The sequence below is a fragment of the Oryx dammah genome, unplaced genomic scaffold, assembly GCF_014754425.2.
Source record: "Oryx dammah isolate SB20612 unplaced genomic scaffold, SCBI_Odam_1.1 HiC_scaffold_12, whole genome shotgun sequence".
Taxonomy (NCBI): domain Eukaryota; kingdom Metazoa; phylum Chordata; class Mammalia; order Artiodactyla; family Bovidae; genus Oryx; species Oryx dammah.
The window spans coordinates 50,344,920-50,366,465 of NW_024070196.1; the positions used below are offsets into that span (position 1 = coordinate 50,344,920).

The window sequence follows — 21,546 nt, forward strand, 5'->3', positions numbered from 1 at the left end:
AAAAGTGGATGGATTTTGGGTGTGTCTTAGAGCAAGAGCAGCCAAGACTTCCTGATGGATGGCTTTTGGGTGGGAGAGAAATGGAGGAGTCAGGCATGACTCAACTTCTTAGCTTAAGCAACTGATTCTGCTGTTTTAGCAATGTGCTTAGGTTTCCTGGTTTTTTTTTCTTTTTTTTTTTTTAATCTTTTCTTTAATTCTTCTTGCCTTTAAAATCAAAGGAAGTCAGAACTTTAGTCAAGGGTATGGCATCCCAAATCCAGACTGAATCAGCCCACACTACAATCTTCCCTGAGTTGAGTTAACTCATTGGAAAAGACCCTGATGCTGGGAAAGATTGAGGGCAGGAGGAGAAGGAGGTGACAGAGGACGAGATGGTTAGATGGCATCACTGACTCCGTGGATATGAGTTTGGGTTAGATGCCATCACTGACTCAATGGACATGAGTTTGAGCAAACTCTGGGAGATTGGAGGGCCGCAGTCCCGGGGTCGCAAAGAGTAGGATACAACCCTACAACTGAACAACAATGACAACAAAATGGGCCCCATGGGGCTGGCGAGTGTCTCTGGATCCTCAGATCCAGGAGGTAGAGAGTGACTGACTGGAGCGGGAAGAGTCTGGTCTCATCCCAGAACCCGGCCTCGTACAGGTGAATCAGAGTCTTGGCTCATCTGGTTATTAGAGGTGTGTTTCCTGTTATCAGTCGGGGCAGGATTGCATTTTGCAATTCATTGGGCAGATCAAATTAATGATTAATTTGTGCAACTCCTGTCCTGTGTGCTCCAAGCCCAGTGGGAGAGAGACGTGAGGACACGGGCCTGCATGTTGATGCAAAACCAGGGGCTCAGACTCTTCCTGCACCTGTGGCCTCAGGTGATATTTGGCCCTCAGGCCTCAGTGTCTGTGTCTGTTCAGTGGGCCTTTGAGAATATAATGAGGCAAGGTAGGCAGAAGTGTTTTGTTACTGGACCAGTGCTGTACAGATGGTGGACAGGATTCTCTGGCTTCCTTGCCCTCCCCAGCTTCTCAGGGACCCCATCTTATTCATTTATCTTTATTTTTAAAAAATATTTACTTATTTATGGCTGTGTTGGGTCTTAGTTGCGGCATGCAGGATCTTCCTTGCGTCACGTGGGATCTTTTGTTGCGATGCACAGACTCTAGTTGTGGTGCACAGGCTTCAGCAGTTGCGGCACTAAGGGCTTAACTGCCCCTCGGCATGTGGGATCTTAGTTCCCTGACCAGGGATTGAACCGGCATCCTCTGTCTTGCGAGCAAGGAGAATTCTTAGCCATTGGTCCACCAAGGAAGTCCCTTGTTCATCTATGTTTAAATTCAGAACATAGCATCTAGCATGAGATGGGGTGACTGTTTATGGAATGACCCAGGTCTTAATTAGATCAGAGCAGGCTCATCTTAGGTAGTTCCCTGAAGGCTTCTTAGAGGAGGTGGCACCTGGAGAGTGGAGTTTTGGAGTTGGCAGTCAGAGTCATCCTGGGAGCCAGGAAGAGTGCAGTGGGAGGCAGTAGGCACTTGTGGTTCAAGCAACACCCTGATCACTCAGCTTTGCCCTGGCTTTTTCTCCCTGGATTGGACTGAGCAGGGTCTCCCCCTGCCCCGCCGCCAAAAAAAAAGTATGTCCAAGTCCTAACCCCCGTTACTGGCGAATGTGATCTTATTTGGAAATAGGATCTTTGCAGATGTGATGAAAGTATGGATCAGATGGACCCTAAGTCCAACAAGAATGTCTTTATAGGAAGAGGACACACAGAGAGGAGGGGGATGCGATGATGGAGGCCAAGATTGGAGGGAGGTGGCTACAAGCCAAGGAATGCTTGAGACCACCAGGGGCTGGAGGAGCAAGTTAGTCTCCTCCCCTGGAACCTTCAGTAGGAGCCCACACCTCAATTCCGGACTTCCAGCCTCTAGAATTGAGAGAGGATAGGTGTTTTACGTCATCCCGAGTGTGGCTTTGTTACAACAGCCCAAGGAGCCTTACCGCTCCGGAGATGGGTAAGGGGAGGTTTCCTGGTGGATGGTTTAACCGGGGTTGCAGACTTCCTGGCCCCAGTGACCCCTTGAGAGATGCTTTCCTGGCGTCTGTGAACAGAGATCCTGTGATTAGGCTGCTCACTCCCAAGGGTGAGAACAGAGGCCCCTGGAGTTGTGGGGCCCCTCTCAGCCTCTGCCTGCTTCTCTACTCCAAGCTCATCCCAGGCTTGTGCTGGAGGCCTGCATGGCTGGCCTGAGTTCCTTGGAGGGACAGTTATGTGAAGCCTGAGCCTTTCCCCTGCCTTCTGTGGGCCTCTCTGTGAAGCAGAAGACTGGTCTGGGGTCCCACTTCCCTGCCTCTGGGCCTCAGGAGATCTGCTCTGAGCCCCCTCTGGGCAGGGTCTTTACTGCCCCACCCAGAAAGGAAATGGGAGCTGTTGGAGGTGGACCACTGCTGATCTGAGTCTCAGCATCCATTCACCCCAGTCTCAAGGCTGCAGCGTGGCCAGAGAGGTTGCAGATCACATTTTAATTAAAATTATAATGTTTGTTGTTGGTCAGTCACTCAGTTGTGTCTGACTCTTTGCAACCCCGTGGACTGCAGCACAGTGGGCTTTCCTGTCCTTCACCATCTCCCAGAGTTTGCTCACACTCACGTCCATCGAGTCGGTGATGCCATCCAACCATCTTGTCCTCTGTCACCCCCTTCTCCTCCTGCCCTCAATCTTTCCCAGCATCAGGGTCTTTTCCAATGAGTCTGTTCTTCGTATCAGGTGCCCAAGTATTGGAGCTTTAGCTTCAGTGTAAGCCCTTCCAGTGAATATTCAGGGTTGATTTCCTTTAGCATTATAATATTTAAGATTTACTTAATTGAGATTTCTCTAGTGGTCCAGTGGTTGAGACTGCACTTCCACTGCTGAGGGCCTGGGTTCAATCCCTGATCAGGGAACTAAAATACTGCAAACCTCGTAGTGTGCCACCCCCGCCCCCAACCCCTACCTTGTAGTACCTCAAGTACAAGCTTTTTAAAACATACACAAAGGAGAAGGCAGGTAGCTGCTCCCAAGACATTTCTACTCTGATTCTGTTTGTTCCTGAGCTCATATTGCTGAGTGCCTGCTGGGTGCCAACCTCTGTTCCAAGCCTGGGAGATCCATCAGTGAATAAAGCAACTGAGGATCTGGTCCTGGTGGCTTTATGATCTAGCAGGAGAGACAGATGAAGAACAGTAGACATGATTAATTATAAGTATGCTGGAAGGTAACAATGACTCTGGAAAACATAGAGCAGGTTAAGGGGTTTGGGGATTTGGGGGTAGATTTTGGAAGGAATGATGCTAAAGCTGAAACTCCAGTACTTTGGTCACCTCATGCAAAGAGTTGACTCATTGGAAAAGACTCTGATGCTGGGAGGGATTGGGGGCAGGAGGAGAAGGGGACGACAGAGGATGAGATGGCTGGATGGCATCACTGACTGGCTGGATGGCATCACTGACTCGATGGAAGGGAATCTCAGTGAACTCCGGGAGTTGGTGATGGACAGGGATACGATTCATGGGGTCGCAAAGAGTCGGACACGACTGAGCAACTGAACTGAACTGAACTGAGGGTGTGTCTTCCTAAGAGGAGGCATGTGAGCAAAGATTAAGAAGGATGAGAGATTTGGCTATGCTGCTACCTTATGAGAAACATTGAGGGCAGAGAGAAGAGCCTATGCAAAGGTCCTGGGGCAGGGCTGTGCCTACTTGTACAAGGGATGCCAAGGAGGCCAGCATGGCTGGGCTGAGTGCCAGGGACACGGCACGATGTCGGATCTGGAGAGACCACAGGGGCCGGGCCAGTTGGCTTCTAGGCCAACACTGTGCTGGCAACTTAAATAAAATGTTTCACGTTATTCTGTGTGTGAAAAATTCACGTGAATAGGTAGTTGCTGTTCAGTCGCTCAGTCGTGTCCGACTCTTTGCGACCCCATGGATTGCAGTACTCCAGGCTCCCGTGTCCTTCACCAGCTCCCAGAGTTTGCTCAAACTCATATCCATTGAGTCAGTGATTCCATGAACAGGCCGTAGTGACTGTTATCTTTCTGCAGCTTGTCTTTTTTTCCCTCAAGTTTCTGTCTGCCACGAAGCATGTGGGATCTTAGTTCCCCAACCAGGAGTTGAACCCATACATTAGAAGCATGGAATTTTAACCCCTGGACCACCAGGGAAGTCCCTCGATGATTGTTTTGCAACCATCTTGCATGTGTGTGGAGACCTGTAGGGCATAGTTGTCCAGCTCCGGGCTGCACGCAATCCTGTCTTGGGATGCGAGATGACTGGGGTGGGTGGGGACCAGCACTGTAAGAACAGAATGGACGAGGAGAGGATATCTGAGCAGCAGATAATCCTTTGGGAGTGTAAGTCGCATTGTGCTGGAAAGGTGGGTGTTCTTTCCTGAAGCTTGTTTCCATCGCCCCAAGTGTGCAGCAGTGGGGTCAGCAGTGTCTGAAAGCCAGTGTGCCAAGCCTGGCACTGTAGGGTCATGAGGAGGGGGAGCGGTGTGCTCACATTCTTGGGCATTTCTGACTCCCACACCTTTTCCTGGGCTTGTTTTTCTCAGGTGACTTAATTTGGGTCCATCTTTAGGGAAGTGATCTTGTTTTAATTTGCAGTTAGTCTTTTTTTTTTTCTTTTTTAAAAGTTGTGTCAAGGCTTCCCTGATTTAGCAGTTGGTAAAGAATCCGCCTACAATGCAGGAGACCCTGGTTCGATTCCTGGGTTGGGAAGATCCCTTGGAGAAGGGCTAGGCTACCCACCCAGTATTCTTGGACTTCCCTTGTGGCTCAGCTGGTAAAGAATCCTCCTGCAGCATGGGAGACCTGGGTTTGATCCCAGGGTTGGGAAGATCCCCTGGAGAAGGGAAAGGCTACCCACTTGTATTCTGGCCTGGAGTAGTCCATGGGATCCCAAAGAGTTGGACACGACTGAGCAATTTTCACTTTCATTTTCTTTTTTCAAGTTTCACTTAATAAAAAACTCACTATTTAAACCATTAAAAACCATACGATTGAGTGACATTTAGGACATTCACAATGTTGGACAACCATTACACACACGTCTAGTTCCAGAATATTTTCATCACCCCAAAATGAAACCCTGTAGCTGTTAAGTAGTCACTCCCCTGGCAACTCCCAGGCTGTTTTCCGTGCCTATCGGTTTAGTTCAGTCACTCACTGGTGTCCGACTCTTTGCGACCCCGTGGACTGCAGCACGCCAGGCTCCCCTGTTCTTCACCAACTTCCAGAGCCTGCTCAAACTCATGTCCGTGGAGTCGGTAATGGCATCCAACCATCTCATCCTCTGTTGTCCTCTTCTCCTCCTGCCTTCAATCTTTCCCAACATCAGGGTCTTTTCCAATGAGTCAGTTCTTCACATCAGGTGGCCAAAGTATTGGAGTTTCAGCTTCAGCATCAGTCCTTCCAATGAATATTCAGGCTTGATTTCCTTTAGGATGGACCGGTTTGATCTCGTTGCAGTCCAAGGGACTCTCAAGAATCTTCTCCTATAGATCTGTCCCTATAGATTTGCCTATTTTTTTTTTTTAAAACCATCTTGCACAGCTTATGGGATCTCAGTTTCCTGACCTGGAATTAAACCCAGGCCACAGCACTGAAAGCCCGGAATCTTAACCACTAGCCTGCCAGGGAACTCCCTTGCCTGTTCTAGACACTTCACACAAATGGAATCATATAATACGTGTTTTTTTCGACTGTCTTATTGCCTATAGGAATGTTTTAAAAGTTCCCTCATGATGTAGCACATATGAGAATTTCTTTCTTTTTTTTTTTTTTTTTTAAGGCTGAATAACCTTGGCTACACCACATTACATCCACCCATTCATCTGTCAGTGGACACTTGGGTCACATCCACCTTTTGGCTCTTAAAGATAATGCTGCCAGAAGCACAGAAAGGCTCATACACATCCTTTTAAGCAAGGCGTGATGAAAATGTCCCATTTCTTGTTGCCAGACAGGTGAGGTATGTACAGTTGATAAAAGTCAACAACTGGGACTTCCTCGTGGGTCTGGTGGCCAAGATACCTTGCTCTCATTGCAGGGGGCCTGGGTTTGATCCCTGGTCAGGGCACTAGGTCCTACATGCCACAACTAAGAGTTCGAACGCTGCAACTAAAAGATCACCCATGCTGCAACTGAGACCTGGCGCAAACACATTAAAACAACAAGAGTCAGCAAACTACACTTTAAAAAGATTAATGATCAGGACCTCAAAAATATTTTGCTAAGTAAAAGGAGACGTAGATGGTCTTTTGTATCTCTGCTTGTTTTCAAGGAATAGAGAATTATGGATACATTTGAAGACTTGTATGATTCTCTTTACAGGGCTTTGCAGGTCACTCTAGTGGTAAAGAACCTGCCTGCCAAGCAGGAGACGTAAAAGATGCAGGTTCAGTCCCTGGGTGGAGAGGATCCCCTGGAGGCAGGCATAGCAACCCACTCCAGTATTCTTGCCTGGAGAATCCCATGGACAGAGGCGCCTGGAGGGCTACAGTCCATAGGGTTGCAAAGAGTCTCTCAAGAGTCTTCTCCAGCACCATAATTCGAAAGCATCAGTTCTCCTTTTTATCTATTTATTCCCTTGTATAGATACACAGCAGTTGATTTATCCATCGTGAACATTTGAATTGTTTTAAAAACATTTGAGATTGGTGGACTTTCAGGTAGGTCACGTTCTTGGAAGCTACCGAGCTTTTGCACAGGCTGTGTCCCCTGTCAGTAACACCCTCCTCGTCTTTTTCTCCTGCCAAAGCCCAACTCTTTCACGTGCCCTCTCTTCCAGGCAGCCCTCTTGCCTGTCCAGAATGAGCTTAGAGAATCTGGTTGGATAAGAGGGAGCTGCATCCAGGAAGGGATCACCTTGGCTTGCTTTCTTGGTCTTTGTGTGTGGGCTGTGATCTTTGACCTTGGGGGGTGGGGGTGGGGGCAGGGATAGAATCAGCTATGTTGGGCAAAAGGCCGTGAGCTTGGCCTGCACACTGCTATCTAATCAGCTGCCTGGTCCTAATGCTTCTGGTCCAGTGTGACCGAAAGAAAGTTATCCCTCTGATTGTAAGCAGTGCAAAGTCCAACCCCCACCAGAGGTGGGGCAGCAGTGGGGGAGGGGGAAGGGCTGGTCACTTTGTGCCAGGTGACTGCATGGCTGACCTGCTGGGTCCCTAGGCTCTACTTGCCACTGTTCTAAGCATTTTACAAAGGCACTTAAACTTCACATCAGACCTATGAGATGGATGCTATATCATTACACCCATTTTATGGATGAGGAAACTGAGGCACAGAAAAGATTAATAACGTGTCCAGAAGGCAAAGCTGGCTAATGGAAGATTCCCCGTGAGTGAGTACCCACGAACGGAGTGGAGCCCCAGAACTCCACAGTCCCTTCTGTTGGAGAGAGAAACGTAAGCCTTCGTCTGCTGATTCATTGATCTGACCTTGATTTAGCCCTAAATTGGGTGGGAAGACCAGGAGATTAGGAAAGCACAGCAGAATTCTGGAATTTCAAAGGCTTCTCCAGGCTTCTCTGGGTCACCATACCTTTACTAAAAAACAGGGCTGTGGGAGGGAGGCAGGAACTGGAAACTTTTTTTTGTTGTTGTTGTTGTTAATTTTAAGCCACTTTACTGCTGTATGATTGACATAATAAATTAGTTGTATGTATATAATTATACAACTTCCCTAATGGCTCAGCAGGTAAAGAATCTGCCTGCAATGCAGGAGACACAAGACGTGGGGTTTGATCCCTGGGTCAGGAAGATGCCCTGGAGAAGGAAATGGCAACCCACTCCAGTATTCTTGCCTGGGAAATCCCATGAACAGAAGAGCCTGGCAGGCTATAGTCAGTCCATGGGGTTGCAAAGAATCGTACATGACTGAGCGACTCAGCACATGTACAACCAGATGAGTTTAGAGAGAAGTGAAGCCATCACCACAATCTGCATTGTAAACAAGTCCATCACCTCTGAAAGTTTCCTTGCTTCCTTTTTATTAATGGTTGTTGTTGTTCAGTTGCTAAATTGTGTCTGTCTCTTTGCAACACCATGGACTGCAGCACACCAGGCTTCCCTGTCCTTCACTATCTCCCGCAGTTTGCTCAAACTCCTGTCCATCAAGTCGGTGATGCCATCCAACCATCTCATCCTCTGTCGTCCCCTTCTGTTCCTGCCTTCAATCTTTCGCAGCATCAGGGTCTTTTACAATTATATTTCCAATATTATATAATATTGTTGTTAGTCATGATGAATAAAAGATCTGTATAGTGCCTAGAGTTAGCAGAGCTACATGGTAGGGAACTCCCTGGCGGTCCAGTGGTTAGGAATCTGTGCTCTCACTGCCGAGGGCCCAGGTTTGGTCCCTGGTTGGGGAACTAAGGTCTCACAAGCACAGCAAAAAATAGAAAACCCACTGCATTGTATATTTAAATATTTGCTAAGAGGTTAGAGCTTATGTGTTTTATCACAAACACGTAAAAAGAAGGAGACTGGGTTGATGTGTTTTCTTCTGACCGCTGTTCTGCGGATGAGGGGATGGAGAGAGGGCAGGACAGACCGCCTCCGCCTGTGGGCCTGTCTTTGTTCCTTCGTATTAAAATCTGAGGGTTCCCATCCGACCCCCAAACTCACCAACAACTTCCAGGCTGAGGTCTGAATTCCACTTTCTGGCTTCCTCAGTAGCTCATGTGGTAAAGAATCTGCCTGCAATGCAGGAGACATGGGAGAGGCATGCTCTCTCTCTGGCTCGGGAAGATCCCCTAGAGGAGGAAATGGCAACCCACTCCAGTACTCCTGCCTGGGAAACCGCAGGGACAGGGGAGCCTGGCGGGCCCCAGTCCATGGGGTTGCAAAGAGTCGGACGTGACGGGGCAAGCATTCACCTCGTTCACCAAGCCCGTGCTGAGGGGCAGGTGGTGGGGCTGGAGAGGAGCCACACAGCCTCGCTGGGCCTCAGTGTCCCTGCCTGTGACACGGAGAGGTCCCCCCCTCTGGGAGATGGTCTGGGTGAGGTGCTTTGGCAAGTGTGGCAAAGGGGTCTCCTGGGGTCCAGCCGTGACCTGAAGATGCGCCATCTGCCTCCTGGGTGTGTTGATTTTGAATAATACCGTGTTGCTCTTGAAACAATCGGGAGATGCCAGAGAAACATCTGGATTTCTGGCAGCTCACAGAATTTGGGAGAAGCTGGAAAAACCTGAGCCCCAGGGACCTCGGGGCCCAGAAGGGAGTTGCAGCTGCTACCCTTGTTTAAGGCGAGGGCCGTGACCCTCTTGGTTTGAGGAGTCATGGTGTTGGTTAGGGAGGTGACAAAGATGTGAAGAGCCTAGAACAGCACCTGATACACAGGCAATCCCTGGGAAATGCTTGTTTGTTTTTAAATTTTATATTGGTCTAAAGTTGATTTACAATGTTATGTTAGTTTCAGGTATACAGCACAGCAATTTGTATATAGTAGTGTCTCTGTGTTAATCCCAACCTCCTGATATATACCTGCCGCCACCCTTCCTCCCTGGCACCTATAAGCTTGTTTTCTGTGTCTGTGAGTCTGTTTCTGTCTTACAAATAAGTTCATTTGTATCATATTTTAAGATTCCTCATGTGATACCATAGGATATTTGTCTTTCTTTGTCTGACTTACTTCACTTAGTGTGACAATCTCTAGTTTAATCCATGTTGCCACAAATGGCATTATTTCATCTTTTCTATGGTGAGAATATTCCATTGTATATATGCCATAACTTCTTTATCCATTCATCTGTGAGTAGACACTTAGGTTACTTCCATGTCTTGGCTATTGTGAATAGTGCTGCAATGAACATTGGGGGTGCATGTATCTTTTCGAATGAGTTTTGTCCAGATATATGCCCAGGAGTGGGATTGTAGTATCATATGGTAATTTTATTTTTAGTTTTTTGAGGAATTCCAATACTGTTCTCCATAGTGACTGCACCAGTTTACATTTCCACCAACAATGTAGGAGGGTTCCCTTTTCTCCATACCCTCTTCAGCAAGGAAATACTCATTTGTGTTGCTTTGTACAAATCACATTTTCTAGTCACCTTTATTTGCATGTACTGGATGCTCAGGTTATAAAAATGATCCTGGATTTCCCTCGTGGTTCAGGGGTTAAGAAGCTGCCTGCCAGTGCAGGGGACGCGGGTTCGATCCCTGGTCTGGGAAGATTCCACATGCTGTGGGGCAGCTGAGCCTGTGCACCGCAAATACTGGGCCTGCATGCTGCAACTACTGAAATCTGAGCACTGCAACTAGAAAGTAGCCCCTGCTCACTGCAACTAGAGAAAGTCTGCACGCAGCAGTGAAGATTCAACGCAGCCAAAGATAAAGAAATAAATTTTAAAAACCTTAAAAAAAAAAAGATCCTTGTGACTCTTGTAGCTGGTAGGAAGATGTGTTCATCAATAAAGGATTGTTACACCCGAAGGCAAGTCTCTGATCTGATGTTTTCAAGAGAACTTTGAAATCCAGATTTTATGTTAAATCATTTTTGTTGTTGTTCTTGACAGTGAGTTCAACTTTTCTTCATTGAAGTGCCATGTAGATCAAATGAAGCACAGCTGAGGCTACAGAGTCACTGGCCCCATTGCACAGATGGGAAAACTGAGGTTCAGGGCTGGCCAACTTGCCCTCAGGTCTGACTCTCTCCAAACCCACTTCTTCCCCAAATCTACCAGTTAGGGACATGGGGCTGGGCCTTACTGGCCAGCTCCAGTCTTCTTCCTTCTCCAGAGCCCCTGCCCACTGGTTCTGGGACAGTCTGTCTGGAGACAGTGGGAGTGGCTGTCCTTGTCCTGGGAGGCCACATTCAAAGAAAAAGTGAAGGTAATGCAAGCTGTTCCAGACACTTGGCTTTGCAACATGGAGCAACTACCTGATGGGCTGGTCAGGTTGGGAGCGGGGTTGGGTGGCAAGGGGTTTTTGCCAAGCTTTATAAACCTGGAGATTTATAGTTCATATGGCGCTAGTGATAAAGAACCTGCCTGCCAGTGCAGCAGACACAGGAGACACGGGCTTGACCCCTGGGTCAGGGAAGACCCCCTGGAGGAAGAAATGACAACCCACTCCAGTATTCTTGCCTGGAGAATCCCATGGACAGAGGAGCCTGGCAGGCTACAGTTCATAGGGTCACAAAGAGTCAGACATGACTGAAGTGACTTAGCACAAGAGCACAGCACATAAATTTCTGTATTTCTGGCTTTTCATCGAAAATTGCTCTTGCTCTCATCTCCTGCCCTCCCACTCACAGGCTCTGCTCCCCACCACACTGGCCTCCTTGCTGTTCCCCATTGCTCTCAGTTCTCCCAGCCCCAGGGCCTTTGCATGGGCTGTGTCTTATGCATGAAATTACCCATCACCACTAAATCCACGTGTTCCCTCCAGTGTCTTTAGTTATTAATTTTGGTTTAGTTTTTTGTGCTTTGTTTTTCCTTACATTTTACCTGTCTGACTCCTCTGTTTAAAATTGCAGTCCTCCTCCCAGTCCCTGCTTGTGTTTTCACTATGTCCTTTCATACACCACGTATTTTACCCTAATTGTTGATGACCTGTCTTTCCTCTACTGGAATTAAAGCCCCATTAAGTTAGAGATCTGCGTCTGTCTTGTTCTCTTTTCTAACCCCAGCTGTTAGAAGAGGGCCTGGCATGTAGAAGGTGTTCAGTAAATGTGTAGTGACATGGAGAACAAACAGGGTTACCAAAGGGGAAGGGGGGAGGGATAAATTAGGAATTAACAGATACACATGACTATATATAAATATATAAACAACAAGGACCTACTATATAGCACAAGGAACTATATTCAATATCTTATAATAACCTACAGTGGAAAAGAATCTGAAAAAGAATATATATATATATATATAATTGAATATTTTGCTGTACACCTGAAACATTGTAAATAACTATACTTCAGTTTTTAAAAATGTGTGTTAAATGAATGAGTGAATGAATGAATGATGAATTTGATACATGGAGCTCACTTCCCACCAGGTGTCATGAGCTGTGGTTGAGCAGTGGCCACCTCCTAGTCTCTTGATCAGGCTGTTGTTATTAAAACACATTTAAAAATAATGCATAAAAATAATATCAACTATTAACGTTAATTATGTCATATGTCAACTCTGGAGCAGCAGGTGTCAGCAGCTTTCCCACCTCCTCCTGCCCCTAGAGCATCTCCAGGGAGCCCCTTCCTCAATGACCCTGTGGAGTCTGTGATGCAGGCTGGCACCAAGCAGCCATTTTGGAGCCTTGTGGTAGGGCAGGTGGGTGGGTAGGGGCCCTGGCCCTCTTCCTCATGAGTTTGTTTGTCTCGTCCCCCACAGAATGTGCGCATCGACCCCAACAGCCTGTCTTTCAACATGTGGAAGGAAATCCCTGTCCCCTTCTACCTGTCTGTCTACTTTTTCAACATCGTCAACCCTGAGGAGATCATCCAAGGCCAGAAGCCACAGGTGCAGGAGCGCGGGCCTTATGTGTACAGGTGAGGATGGAGGTTGGGCTGGGACTCAGGTCATCACCCCATTTTACAGATGATGAAACCGAGGCCCCTTGCAGAGGGCTCATTCAGGGCCAATCTGCTTGCTCCAATCCGGTGCTCCAGTGCTTGAGACTTGGGAGTGACTGTCTGGCTTTGCCACTCAGCAGGTCTCTGACTATGGGCAAGGGCCTTTACTTTCCTGTCCTGCAGTGTCCCCTTCTGTAAAATGGGGATGACCGTATCCATGGTGGAGTGGTTATGAGGATTGGATGAGATAATGGGGAGCCTAGCACAGTGCCTGGCATGCAGTAAGTGATCAGTAAATGTTAGTTATTAACACATTATCGTTACCTGAGTTTGGCTGCTTGCCACTCAAAGGGCAAGTGTTGGGATTTCCTTGGCAGTCCAACAGCTAAGAATGAGCACTTCCACTGTAGGGGGTGCAGGTTCGATCCCTGGTCAAGGAACTAAGATCCCACATGCTTCGAGGTGTGGCCAAAATGTTAAAAAAGAAAAAGAAAAAGGCAACTGCTGGTTGGAAAGGAAAGATTGCTTTATTCAAGAGGCCAGCAATGTGGGGAGAAGGCGGATTCATGTCCAAAAACCAACTCTAAAGATTCTGCTCAACCATGAAAGTTTTTAAAGGGAGAATCATTTGGAGAAAAGGTCAGGGCCTTTATCTTCTTCCACTGTGTGCAAAACTTTGTTCTGATTGGTTGGTGGTGCAGTTAACAGGGAAGTGTTCTAGGAATCTTCCGCTCGGCCAGAGGATACCATCTGCCACCTTGGTGGGGTCCTTAGTTCCTGCAGAAGAACTCAGAGATACTGTTCTGTGTGTCCCTTGAGGAGGAGCCAGGACCCTACCCCAAGGCTGCACTATTGTTTCCTGACTGCCCCTCCTTTGCTTCTGCATCCCCTCCCTCCCCTGATAAACAACTGTTTGAACCTGCCCCCTGGAACTCAGGGAAGGTCAGAGAGGCTGAATGAAGCTTATTCCCTACAAGAAAATTGGGGACATGGGAAAGGATTTTTACCTGGGAGGGCCCCACAGGGTCCTGCTGTCTTTCTTTATGACCACAGCTGTCACAACTTCTTCATTTGATCATTTTCTTTGGGAGGGTGAAGCTCTCCAGTGGCTCCTGGGCTCTGTGGGGTTGGCTGGAGCAGTTTTCCAAGAGAGGCTCTGCCACAAGGCTCCAGAAGAGCTGCCAGGTGCCAACCTGCACCACAGATTCCACAGGGACATCGGGGAAGGGGCTTCCTGGAAGACAACACCCAATTTCTGGTGCTGCCCATTCTGCCCTCAGGAAACTGCAATCCTGGCTTAGCTCATCCACGCAAGGCTTCTGTGTCGAAGCTGAGCCTGGTTTGCCAAAGTTCTTACTTATCTCTTCATTCCATAAGTGTTTATTGAGTACTGAACATCTCCTGTATGCCAGGCACTGTGCCAGTTCACTGTTAAAGGCAGACAAAAGACCCTGCCTCACAGAGCTGACATTCCCATTGGGAGAGAATAAACAAGTGGACAAATGAGGGGAAACCCGGCAGCATAAGTGTGGTGCAAACAAAGCAGGTCAAGCCATGGAGGGGGCTGGAGGCAGGGCTTGGCGGAGGCTGGTCTAACTGAAGGGTCAGGGAGGACCTCGACAAAGGGGGACAATTCCCTAGACCCAGATGGTGAGAAACGGGCACTTCAGTGTGAGGATCTGGGGGGAAGTGAGTCCTGGACAGAGGGAGCAGCGAACGCAAAGGGCCTGAGGCAGGAATAGTCTGGTAGTCCAGGAGGGGAGAAGTCATGTGTGGCTGACGTGTTAGGAGTGAGGGGAGAGTGAGGGGGAGAGAGGAAGCCTGAGAATTGGACGGGGCCGGATGGTGAGGACCCTGGAGGCCACAGAAGGAGCTCAGTTTTATCCTGTGTGCAAAGGAGGGTTTGGGGGAGAGGATGACGTGATCTGATTTCCCCTTTTCAAAGATTCTTCTGGATGCTCTGCAGAAAATGGATAGCAGAGCATGATGGAATAAAGACAGCATAACAGCAATAAAAACTGCAGCTGATAAAATGCTTTACTCTATGCATTAGGCAATCGTTTTAATTGCTTGACATGCATTGAAAGTGAAAGTGAAAGTTAAGTCGCTCAGTCGTGTCCGACTCTTTTCGACCCCGTGGACGGTAGCCCACCAGGCTCTTCCGTCCATGGGGTTCTCCAGGCAAGAGTACTGGAGTGGGTTGCCATTTCCTTCTCCAGGGGATCTTCCCGACCCAGGGATCGAACCCAGGTCTCCCACATTGCAGGCAGACGCTTTAACCTCTGAGCCACATTAGTTCACTCAATTCTCACAAGTAGGGACCTAATGACGTAAGTCTGCTTATTACTCCCATTTTATTTTTTTCCTTGGCCGCACTTCGTGGTACGCGGGATCTTAGTTCCCCATCAGGGGATTGAACCCATGCCCCCTGCAGCGGAAGCATGCAGTCTTAACTTAACCACGGACTGCCAGGGAAGTCCCATTACTCCCATTTTAAACGTGGGAAAACAGGCTTGAGTAGTAAGAGATGGAGACAGGATTCAGGCCCCCTGCCTTCTGTCTCCATCTCTTACTCACTGCCTCCCTCAGAAAAGCTAGGATGCCCAGGGGGAGGGTGATGAGGGACAGGGGGATGGTGGCAGCTTGCTCAGGGGGAGGGAGCATATGGGATTTGGTGACAAAAGGCTTCTGTGCCTGTCCTGCAGTAGGTGGGCTTCCCAGGGGGCTCAGTGGTAAAGAATCCGCCTGTCAAGGCACGAGATTCAGGAGACCCGGCTTCGATCCCTGGGTCAGGAAGATCCCCTGGAGAAGGAAATGGCAACCCAATCCAGTATTTTTGCCTGGAAGATCCCATGGACAGAGGAGCCTGGCAGGACACAACTGAGTGACTAACACTTTCACTTTAAGAGGATCCTGGCGGGCTACCTACAGTCCTTGGGGTCACAAAGAGGCGACTAAGCACATCTCGCAGTGGGTGGGTGGTGGAACAGACGTGTAGGAGGCAGTCAAGCTGGGCACACAGACAGCCGAGGGCCCCCTGGGCTCCTGGCAGCTGACCCACCGGCTTCCTCCCCAACAGGGAGTACAGGCACAAGAGCAACATCACCTTCAACAACAATGACACGGTGTCCTTCCTGGAGTACCGCAGCTACCAGTTCCAGCCAGATAAGTCCCGCGGCCAGGAGAGCGACTACATCGTCATGCCCAACATCCTGGTCTTGGTGAGATACCCCTGGTCCGTCTCTCTGCCTGCCCCCTGCACTGGGCGGTCCCTTGAGGGCTCACTCTGTCACTCCTGGATTGACTCGGCGGGCTTCCTGGGTGCATCTTGGTCTCTGCTTGGGGGCATTGGCCTTTCCCTTTTCAATCTGCAAATCTAGAGACTTCCCTGGTAGTCCAGTGGTTAAGACTTCCACTGCAGGGGTACGCAGGTTCAACCCCTAATCGGGTGCTGCAACAAAGGCAAATCTAGAATCTCCAAAAGGAAGTACTTGGTGGGAAGCTGAATGGGGGCGCGGTGTGCTTGTCTGTGGTGTTTGGAGGGAGGTTATGGACAGAATGTCCATTCTCTGCAGGTAAGAGTCACAGAAGTAGCTGGGTTTACTGCCTGCCTGCCGTGTGTGCCGGGGTCCCCGAGACCACCCCCAGGTTCGCTGACTCACTTGTAGGGCTTGCAAGACCCGGCATATATGGTTGTGCTCTTGGCTATAGGTTGGTAGAGTGGAAGGAGGCAGAAGAGAATCAGCAGAGGGAAAGGGCACGTGGGGTGGTGACCAGACGCAGGCTTCCAGAGCCACCTCCCAGGGGATTCATGCTTCATTCCTTGAGCGGTGATTTATGACCACACACAGGTAGGTCTCCTTTACCAGGAATGCCCACTACAGAGACTCAGCACCCAGGGGGTGTTTACTGGGGGCTCATCACAAGACGCCCTCTGCCTGGCACGGATCTGCATTCCAGGAAAGCAGGTGGTACAGTCCAGGCACAGTGAGCCCCTCTTATCAGTTAGGGAGCAGTGGGAGGCCTCCTAACATCAGGATCTCAGACGCCAGCCAAGGCCCAGGCCTTTCTAGAGAGAACTGTCTCAGGTCTGCTGTATGAGCATCTTGCTGACACTACGTGTTAGAACTTGTGTGTCAGGCTTCACACATACCACCTTGTTTACTTGTCAGCAGTCCCATGATCATTAGGTACTATTATTTTCTCCGTTTGTAGAAGAGGAAAACTGAAGAACAGAGAGGTTAGGTGACTTATCTAAAGTCACTCAACTAGCAGGTAGCAGATTAGGGTTTTGAAACTAGTTTGGTCTATGAGGCTGCCACTCTGTGGTACTCAGCCTCTCATTCAATCCTCTGTCCACCCAGCTGAGGATTAGCAGATGTGTGCTCCGGGGCTGGCCCCAGGCTGGGCTCAGGACCAGATGTGAATGCACCTAGGAAGTCTGTTGGGTGGACAGGAGGAAAGCTCAGATAAATGCAGCCTGAAGCCTTGCTGCTGCCTCCCTCAGAGTCAGAGGTGCATGTTTAGGCACTGAAGTCACTTTCCTCACCAGTTAGGTTGGCAAGGACTGTGTGATAAATGCCCAGGGCTTAGGAGCGTTTGTGGGAACAGACACTGTCGTTAGGAACGGAACTGGTATGAGCTGTTGGAGGGTAATTTTCAACTTAAATTGAGGTGATTTTCAGTGTAAATTGCCTGTGCCCTTGACCTCAGAAGTTTCATAGGTAGGAATGTGTCTTCTTGATAGAATAACACATGTGGGCAAAGATGTTTGTTCTCAAGGATGTTTATTTCAGCAACGTTTTCAGAGCAAACATCTGCTGATCATCATGTGGAGTTATGTTGTGATATCTACTGCAAACAGTGGACTAGTATACATCCAGCAAAAGGAGGCAGGGCTGCAGAGGGTGTCGTGGAGCAGTCTCTTTGTTATGTCTAACTAGGGAAAATCGAACACAAGCATAGTGCCCCTACTTATTGTTTCTGAAGGAGAAATACTTGCGTGCATGCACACACCCACTTACACACGTGCTTTTACATACCTAGACCAGCTGGGCTTTTTCTATAAAGGGCCAGATAATGTTTTAGGCTTTGAGGGCTAGACATTCTCTGTTGCAGCTGTTCAAGTCTGCCATTATAATGCAAAAGCAGGGGCTTCCCTGGTGGTCCAATGGCTAAGGCTCCGAGCTCCCAATACAGGGGGCCTGGGTTCGACCCCTGCTCAGGGAACTAGATCCTATATGCCATAACTAAAGATCCTGCATGCCTCAGCTAAGTCTTGAAGCAGCCAAATAAATAAATAAATATTTTTAAAATGCAAAAGAAGCCCAAGACAAAAACATAAATGAGTGGGCGTGGCTATATGCCAAGAGACCTATTTCATGGATACACTGAAATGTGAGTTTCATATAATTTTCATGTTTTTCATACGGTCTTCTTCTGTTTTCCTTTCAACCACTTGAAAACATGCAGAACGTCTTAGCTCCTGGACTGTAAAAAGCAGGCCATGGGCTGGCTTTGGCCCATGGACCACAGCTTGCTGACTTCTGGTGTTGATGCTTCCTGCAGGAATACTCAAGAACCCAGAGCAGTGGGTTGTCTTGGGGGAGGCGATTAGGAAGAGGAGGGTCACGGGTTAGAGAGGGACTTTATATCCTTTCACGATTTTTAAAAACCATCTAAGAGACTTCCCTGGTGGTCCAGTAGTTAAGAATCCACCTTGCAATGTAGGGAATACAAGTTTGATCTCTGGCCGGGGAACTAAGATCCCACATGCCGTGGGGTAACCAAGCCCACACGCCACAACGAAAGATTCTGCATGCTGCAACTAAGACCTGACACAGCCAGAAAGGAAAGAAAAAGAAGAAATACTGACTTAGAGAAACACGATGCCAGTATTTATACAAAATAAATAAAACCCATCTATTTATTACCCTAAAAATCATAATGTTAAGGAGACCCTTGTGAATTCTTATAGAATCAGACCTTTATGTTTAAGAAAATGCTGGTTGCCTTCCCCTTTCTACAGGTAGAGATTAGATACTCGATGTGCTTGTGCTTATTGTTCAGTCGTGTCTGACTATTTGTGACCCCATGGACTGTAGCCCACCAGGCTCCTCTGTCCTTGGGGATTCTCCAGGCAAGAATACTGGAGTGAGTTGCCATGCCCTCCTGCAGGAGATCTTCCTGACCGAGGGATTGAACCCAGGTCTTCTGCATTGCAGGTGGATTCTTTACCATCTGAGGCACCAGGGAAGCTCAAGTATACTGGAGTGACTAGTCTATTCCGTCTCCAGGGGAACTTCCCAACCCAGGAATCGAACCAAGGTCTCCTGCATTGCAGGCGGTTTCCTTACCAGCTGAGCTACCAGGGAAGCCCAGATACTGGATGAGGTGCCTTTAAAAAGTAAACCAAGTGCCAAGATGGTATCTCCAGAGGAAAACACAAATTCGAAAATAAATTCACCCATATTCTAAGCACCCAGATACTAGGTAGAACTGGTGCTTGGGGCTCTTGGAGTTTGGAAGGGAGATGCTAAGGAAGTAGAGTAAAGTCTGCATCGAGATTCTTTGCTTATAAGGTGACAGTGAAAGGTACTCTAAATTGGCATAACTAAAAAGGGCATTTATGGGCTCATGTTACTGAAAGGTCAGGAGTTGGCCTGGTTTCAGATGTGGCTTGATCCAGAGTGCAAACGAGGTTGCCCAGGTCTGTGTCGGTTCCATGTTCTGGCAGATCCACCCCTCAGGGTGGCTGCAGCCTTGCACACACCATGTTCCAGGGCAGCCAGAGCCACCGTCCCTCTCTACCTCACAACCCCAGCTGATTTGCTTCTTGTGGCTTGTTGGTTCTGATGGGGCTGCATACATATTCCCAAACCAATCACTGTAGCCAGAGAGAGGAAGGTTTCTGATTAACCAGGACTAAGGCACATGACTGCCTCTGGGGCTGGGGGTGGAGTTAACTCGGCCTGAACCCGAGAGCACAGGTGGTCCTGTTACTGAAGGATCAGGGCATGGTTCCGGATGCCCCAGATACCCCAGATGTCCACTGCAGGGATCCTTCTAGGCCTGACCATGTCCTGGGATGGCTGTGCCTTGAAGCTTGGCTTGAGGTCCAGGGAGGGCAGACAAGCTGTGTCTAGCCTCTAACCTGTGGTGTCCCCTGGCTCTGCAGAGTGCGTCGATGATGATGGAGAACAGGCCTGGATTCTTGAAGCTGATCATGACCTTGGCGTTCAGCACACTTGGCCAGCGTGCCTTCATGAACCGCACTGTTGGCGAGATCATGTGGGGCTATGACGACCCCTTAATCCACCTCATCAATCAGTACTTCCCAAACTCGCTCCCCTTCAAGGGCAAGTTCGGCTTATTTGCTGAGGTAAGTGTGGCCCAGTGAGAAGTGCAGGGCCTCTGTCTTGTCCTCCACTGACACAGCCTGGAAACCAGTTACCAGCTTGCTTTTGGAGCTGGCAGAGGCCCTACGAGCTGTGGGTTGTCAGTGACAGAAAACCTAACTTATACTGGCTTAAGCCAAAGTCAGTTTCAGTTAAATTCTATTTATTGATTTATTGGTTCATATAACTGAAAACTGTAGGGAGAGAGATTTAGGTACAGCTTGATCCAGGCTCAAATGATGTGACTGGGGCTGAGCTTAGATGGTTGGAGGTTGGTGCTGGAAGAAAGAGGAATGGCTGCTGGGGAGGCAGGTCAAAAATGTCAATTATTGCTTTGCTCTGAGTTGCCTGCTTTTTCTTAATCTTGATCCAACCTAGTGGTGTCAATGATTGGGATCCTGAGTCATGATCTGATGTAGAGTCAGATCCCTGACCTCTGATCCCTGACCTTGGCTCCCTCAATTACAGATTGTAAACAGCCCTCTGAGTTGCACCAGCCTAAGTTTCCTTTTGGGGCTCTGCTGATCTGGTGTTGGGGGTAGTAGGAGGGAGAAATCATGATTCAGTTATAGGCACGTGATAGCTGCTCAGTACAGTTTTGAGCAGGATGACAGGTTCTGGGTGTGTGGGTAAGTTGACAAGTTTAAGATAATTTAAGTGACATGATTCTTGTCGAAGCAAACTGTAAACTGGTAAACAAATGAAAGTTATTACAAATTGAGTCACATGCTTATAAACTGTTTTTGACTCGGTATAGTGGAAATCCCAAAGCAATAGCCCAGCAGTGTTGGTGTGGTGGCTTCCCACTCTTCAGGGCTCTAGAATTCTGCTACTGTGCTCTCCCCACCTTCGAGTGTGGTTTCCATACTCAAGATTATTGCATGGTCCAAGAGGCTGCTGGGGCACCAGCTGTCACACTCACTTTCCAGGTAGCAGCAGGAAGGAAGAAGTGGTGGGGGATTTAGGGGCAGTCAGGGGAGTTGAGGACAAAGCAACATGTCCTGGCTGTTTCCCTCTTTGAGAGGGAGATTTCCTCCCAAAGCAATTTCCACTTGCTTTCCATTAGCCAGAACTAGACCTGTGGCCATACTTAGCTGCAAGGGAAGCTGGAAAATGTTAACTTATAGCTAGTGTGTTGATGCCCTGAGTAAGGTTTGGGTTTTGATATGAAGGAGAAAGGGGAGAATGGACTCTGGGGTAACTAGAAGTCTCTGATACACTTTGCTATAATTATTATGATAGATTCTTTTGGGTGAGCATTTATTAATAATATTAACAGCAATAATAAAAATAAAGGCTAGCATTTGGAGATGTTACTATTTCTTAGGCACTGTCCTCAACAGGCTTTACACATTAGGTCTTTTAATACTCCCAGTGTCTCTTTGTAATGGTGTCTGTTACTGTCTCTTTATACTGGCTGGAGTTTGGGTTCCTTTTTTTTTTTTTTGAATTTGGGCTCTTGAAGCTCTGAGTGGACAAATGACAGGGCACACTGATATTAGGAAGCTAGAATAGGCTTTGAACTTAGGCCCTGTTGGCTTACCCAGTCAGTAATCAATGTAGCTATTCGGCCGGTAAACAACCCCTATTGA

At 48.3% G+C, this 21,546-nt stretch overlaps 1 protein-coding gene across 5 annotated transcripts in view; it reads left to right on the forward strand.

Annotated features, from left to right (window-relative positions):
• Positions 1 to 21,546, forward strand: part of SCARB1 (scavenger receptor class B member 1) — a 93,818-nt gene that overhangs the window by 37,854 nt on the left and 34,418 nt on the right. For all 5 annotated transcript variants that reach the window (XM_040250593.1, XM_040250594.1, XM_040250597.1 and 2 more), the window contains exons 2-4: positions 12,376 to 12,533; positions 15,637 to 15,778; positions 19,735 to 19,938. In XM_040250593.1, coding sequence (XP_040106527.1) covers positions 12,376 to 12,533; positions 15,637 to 15,778; positions 19,735 to 19,938 — 504 coding nt within the window. The remainder of the gene's footprint in view (positions 1 to 12,375; positions 12,534 to 15,636; positions 15,779 to 19,734; positions 19,939 to 21,546) is intronic.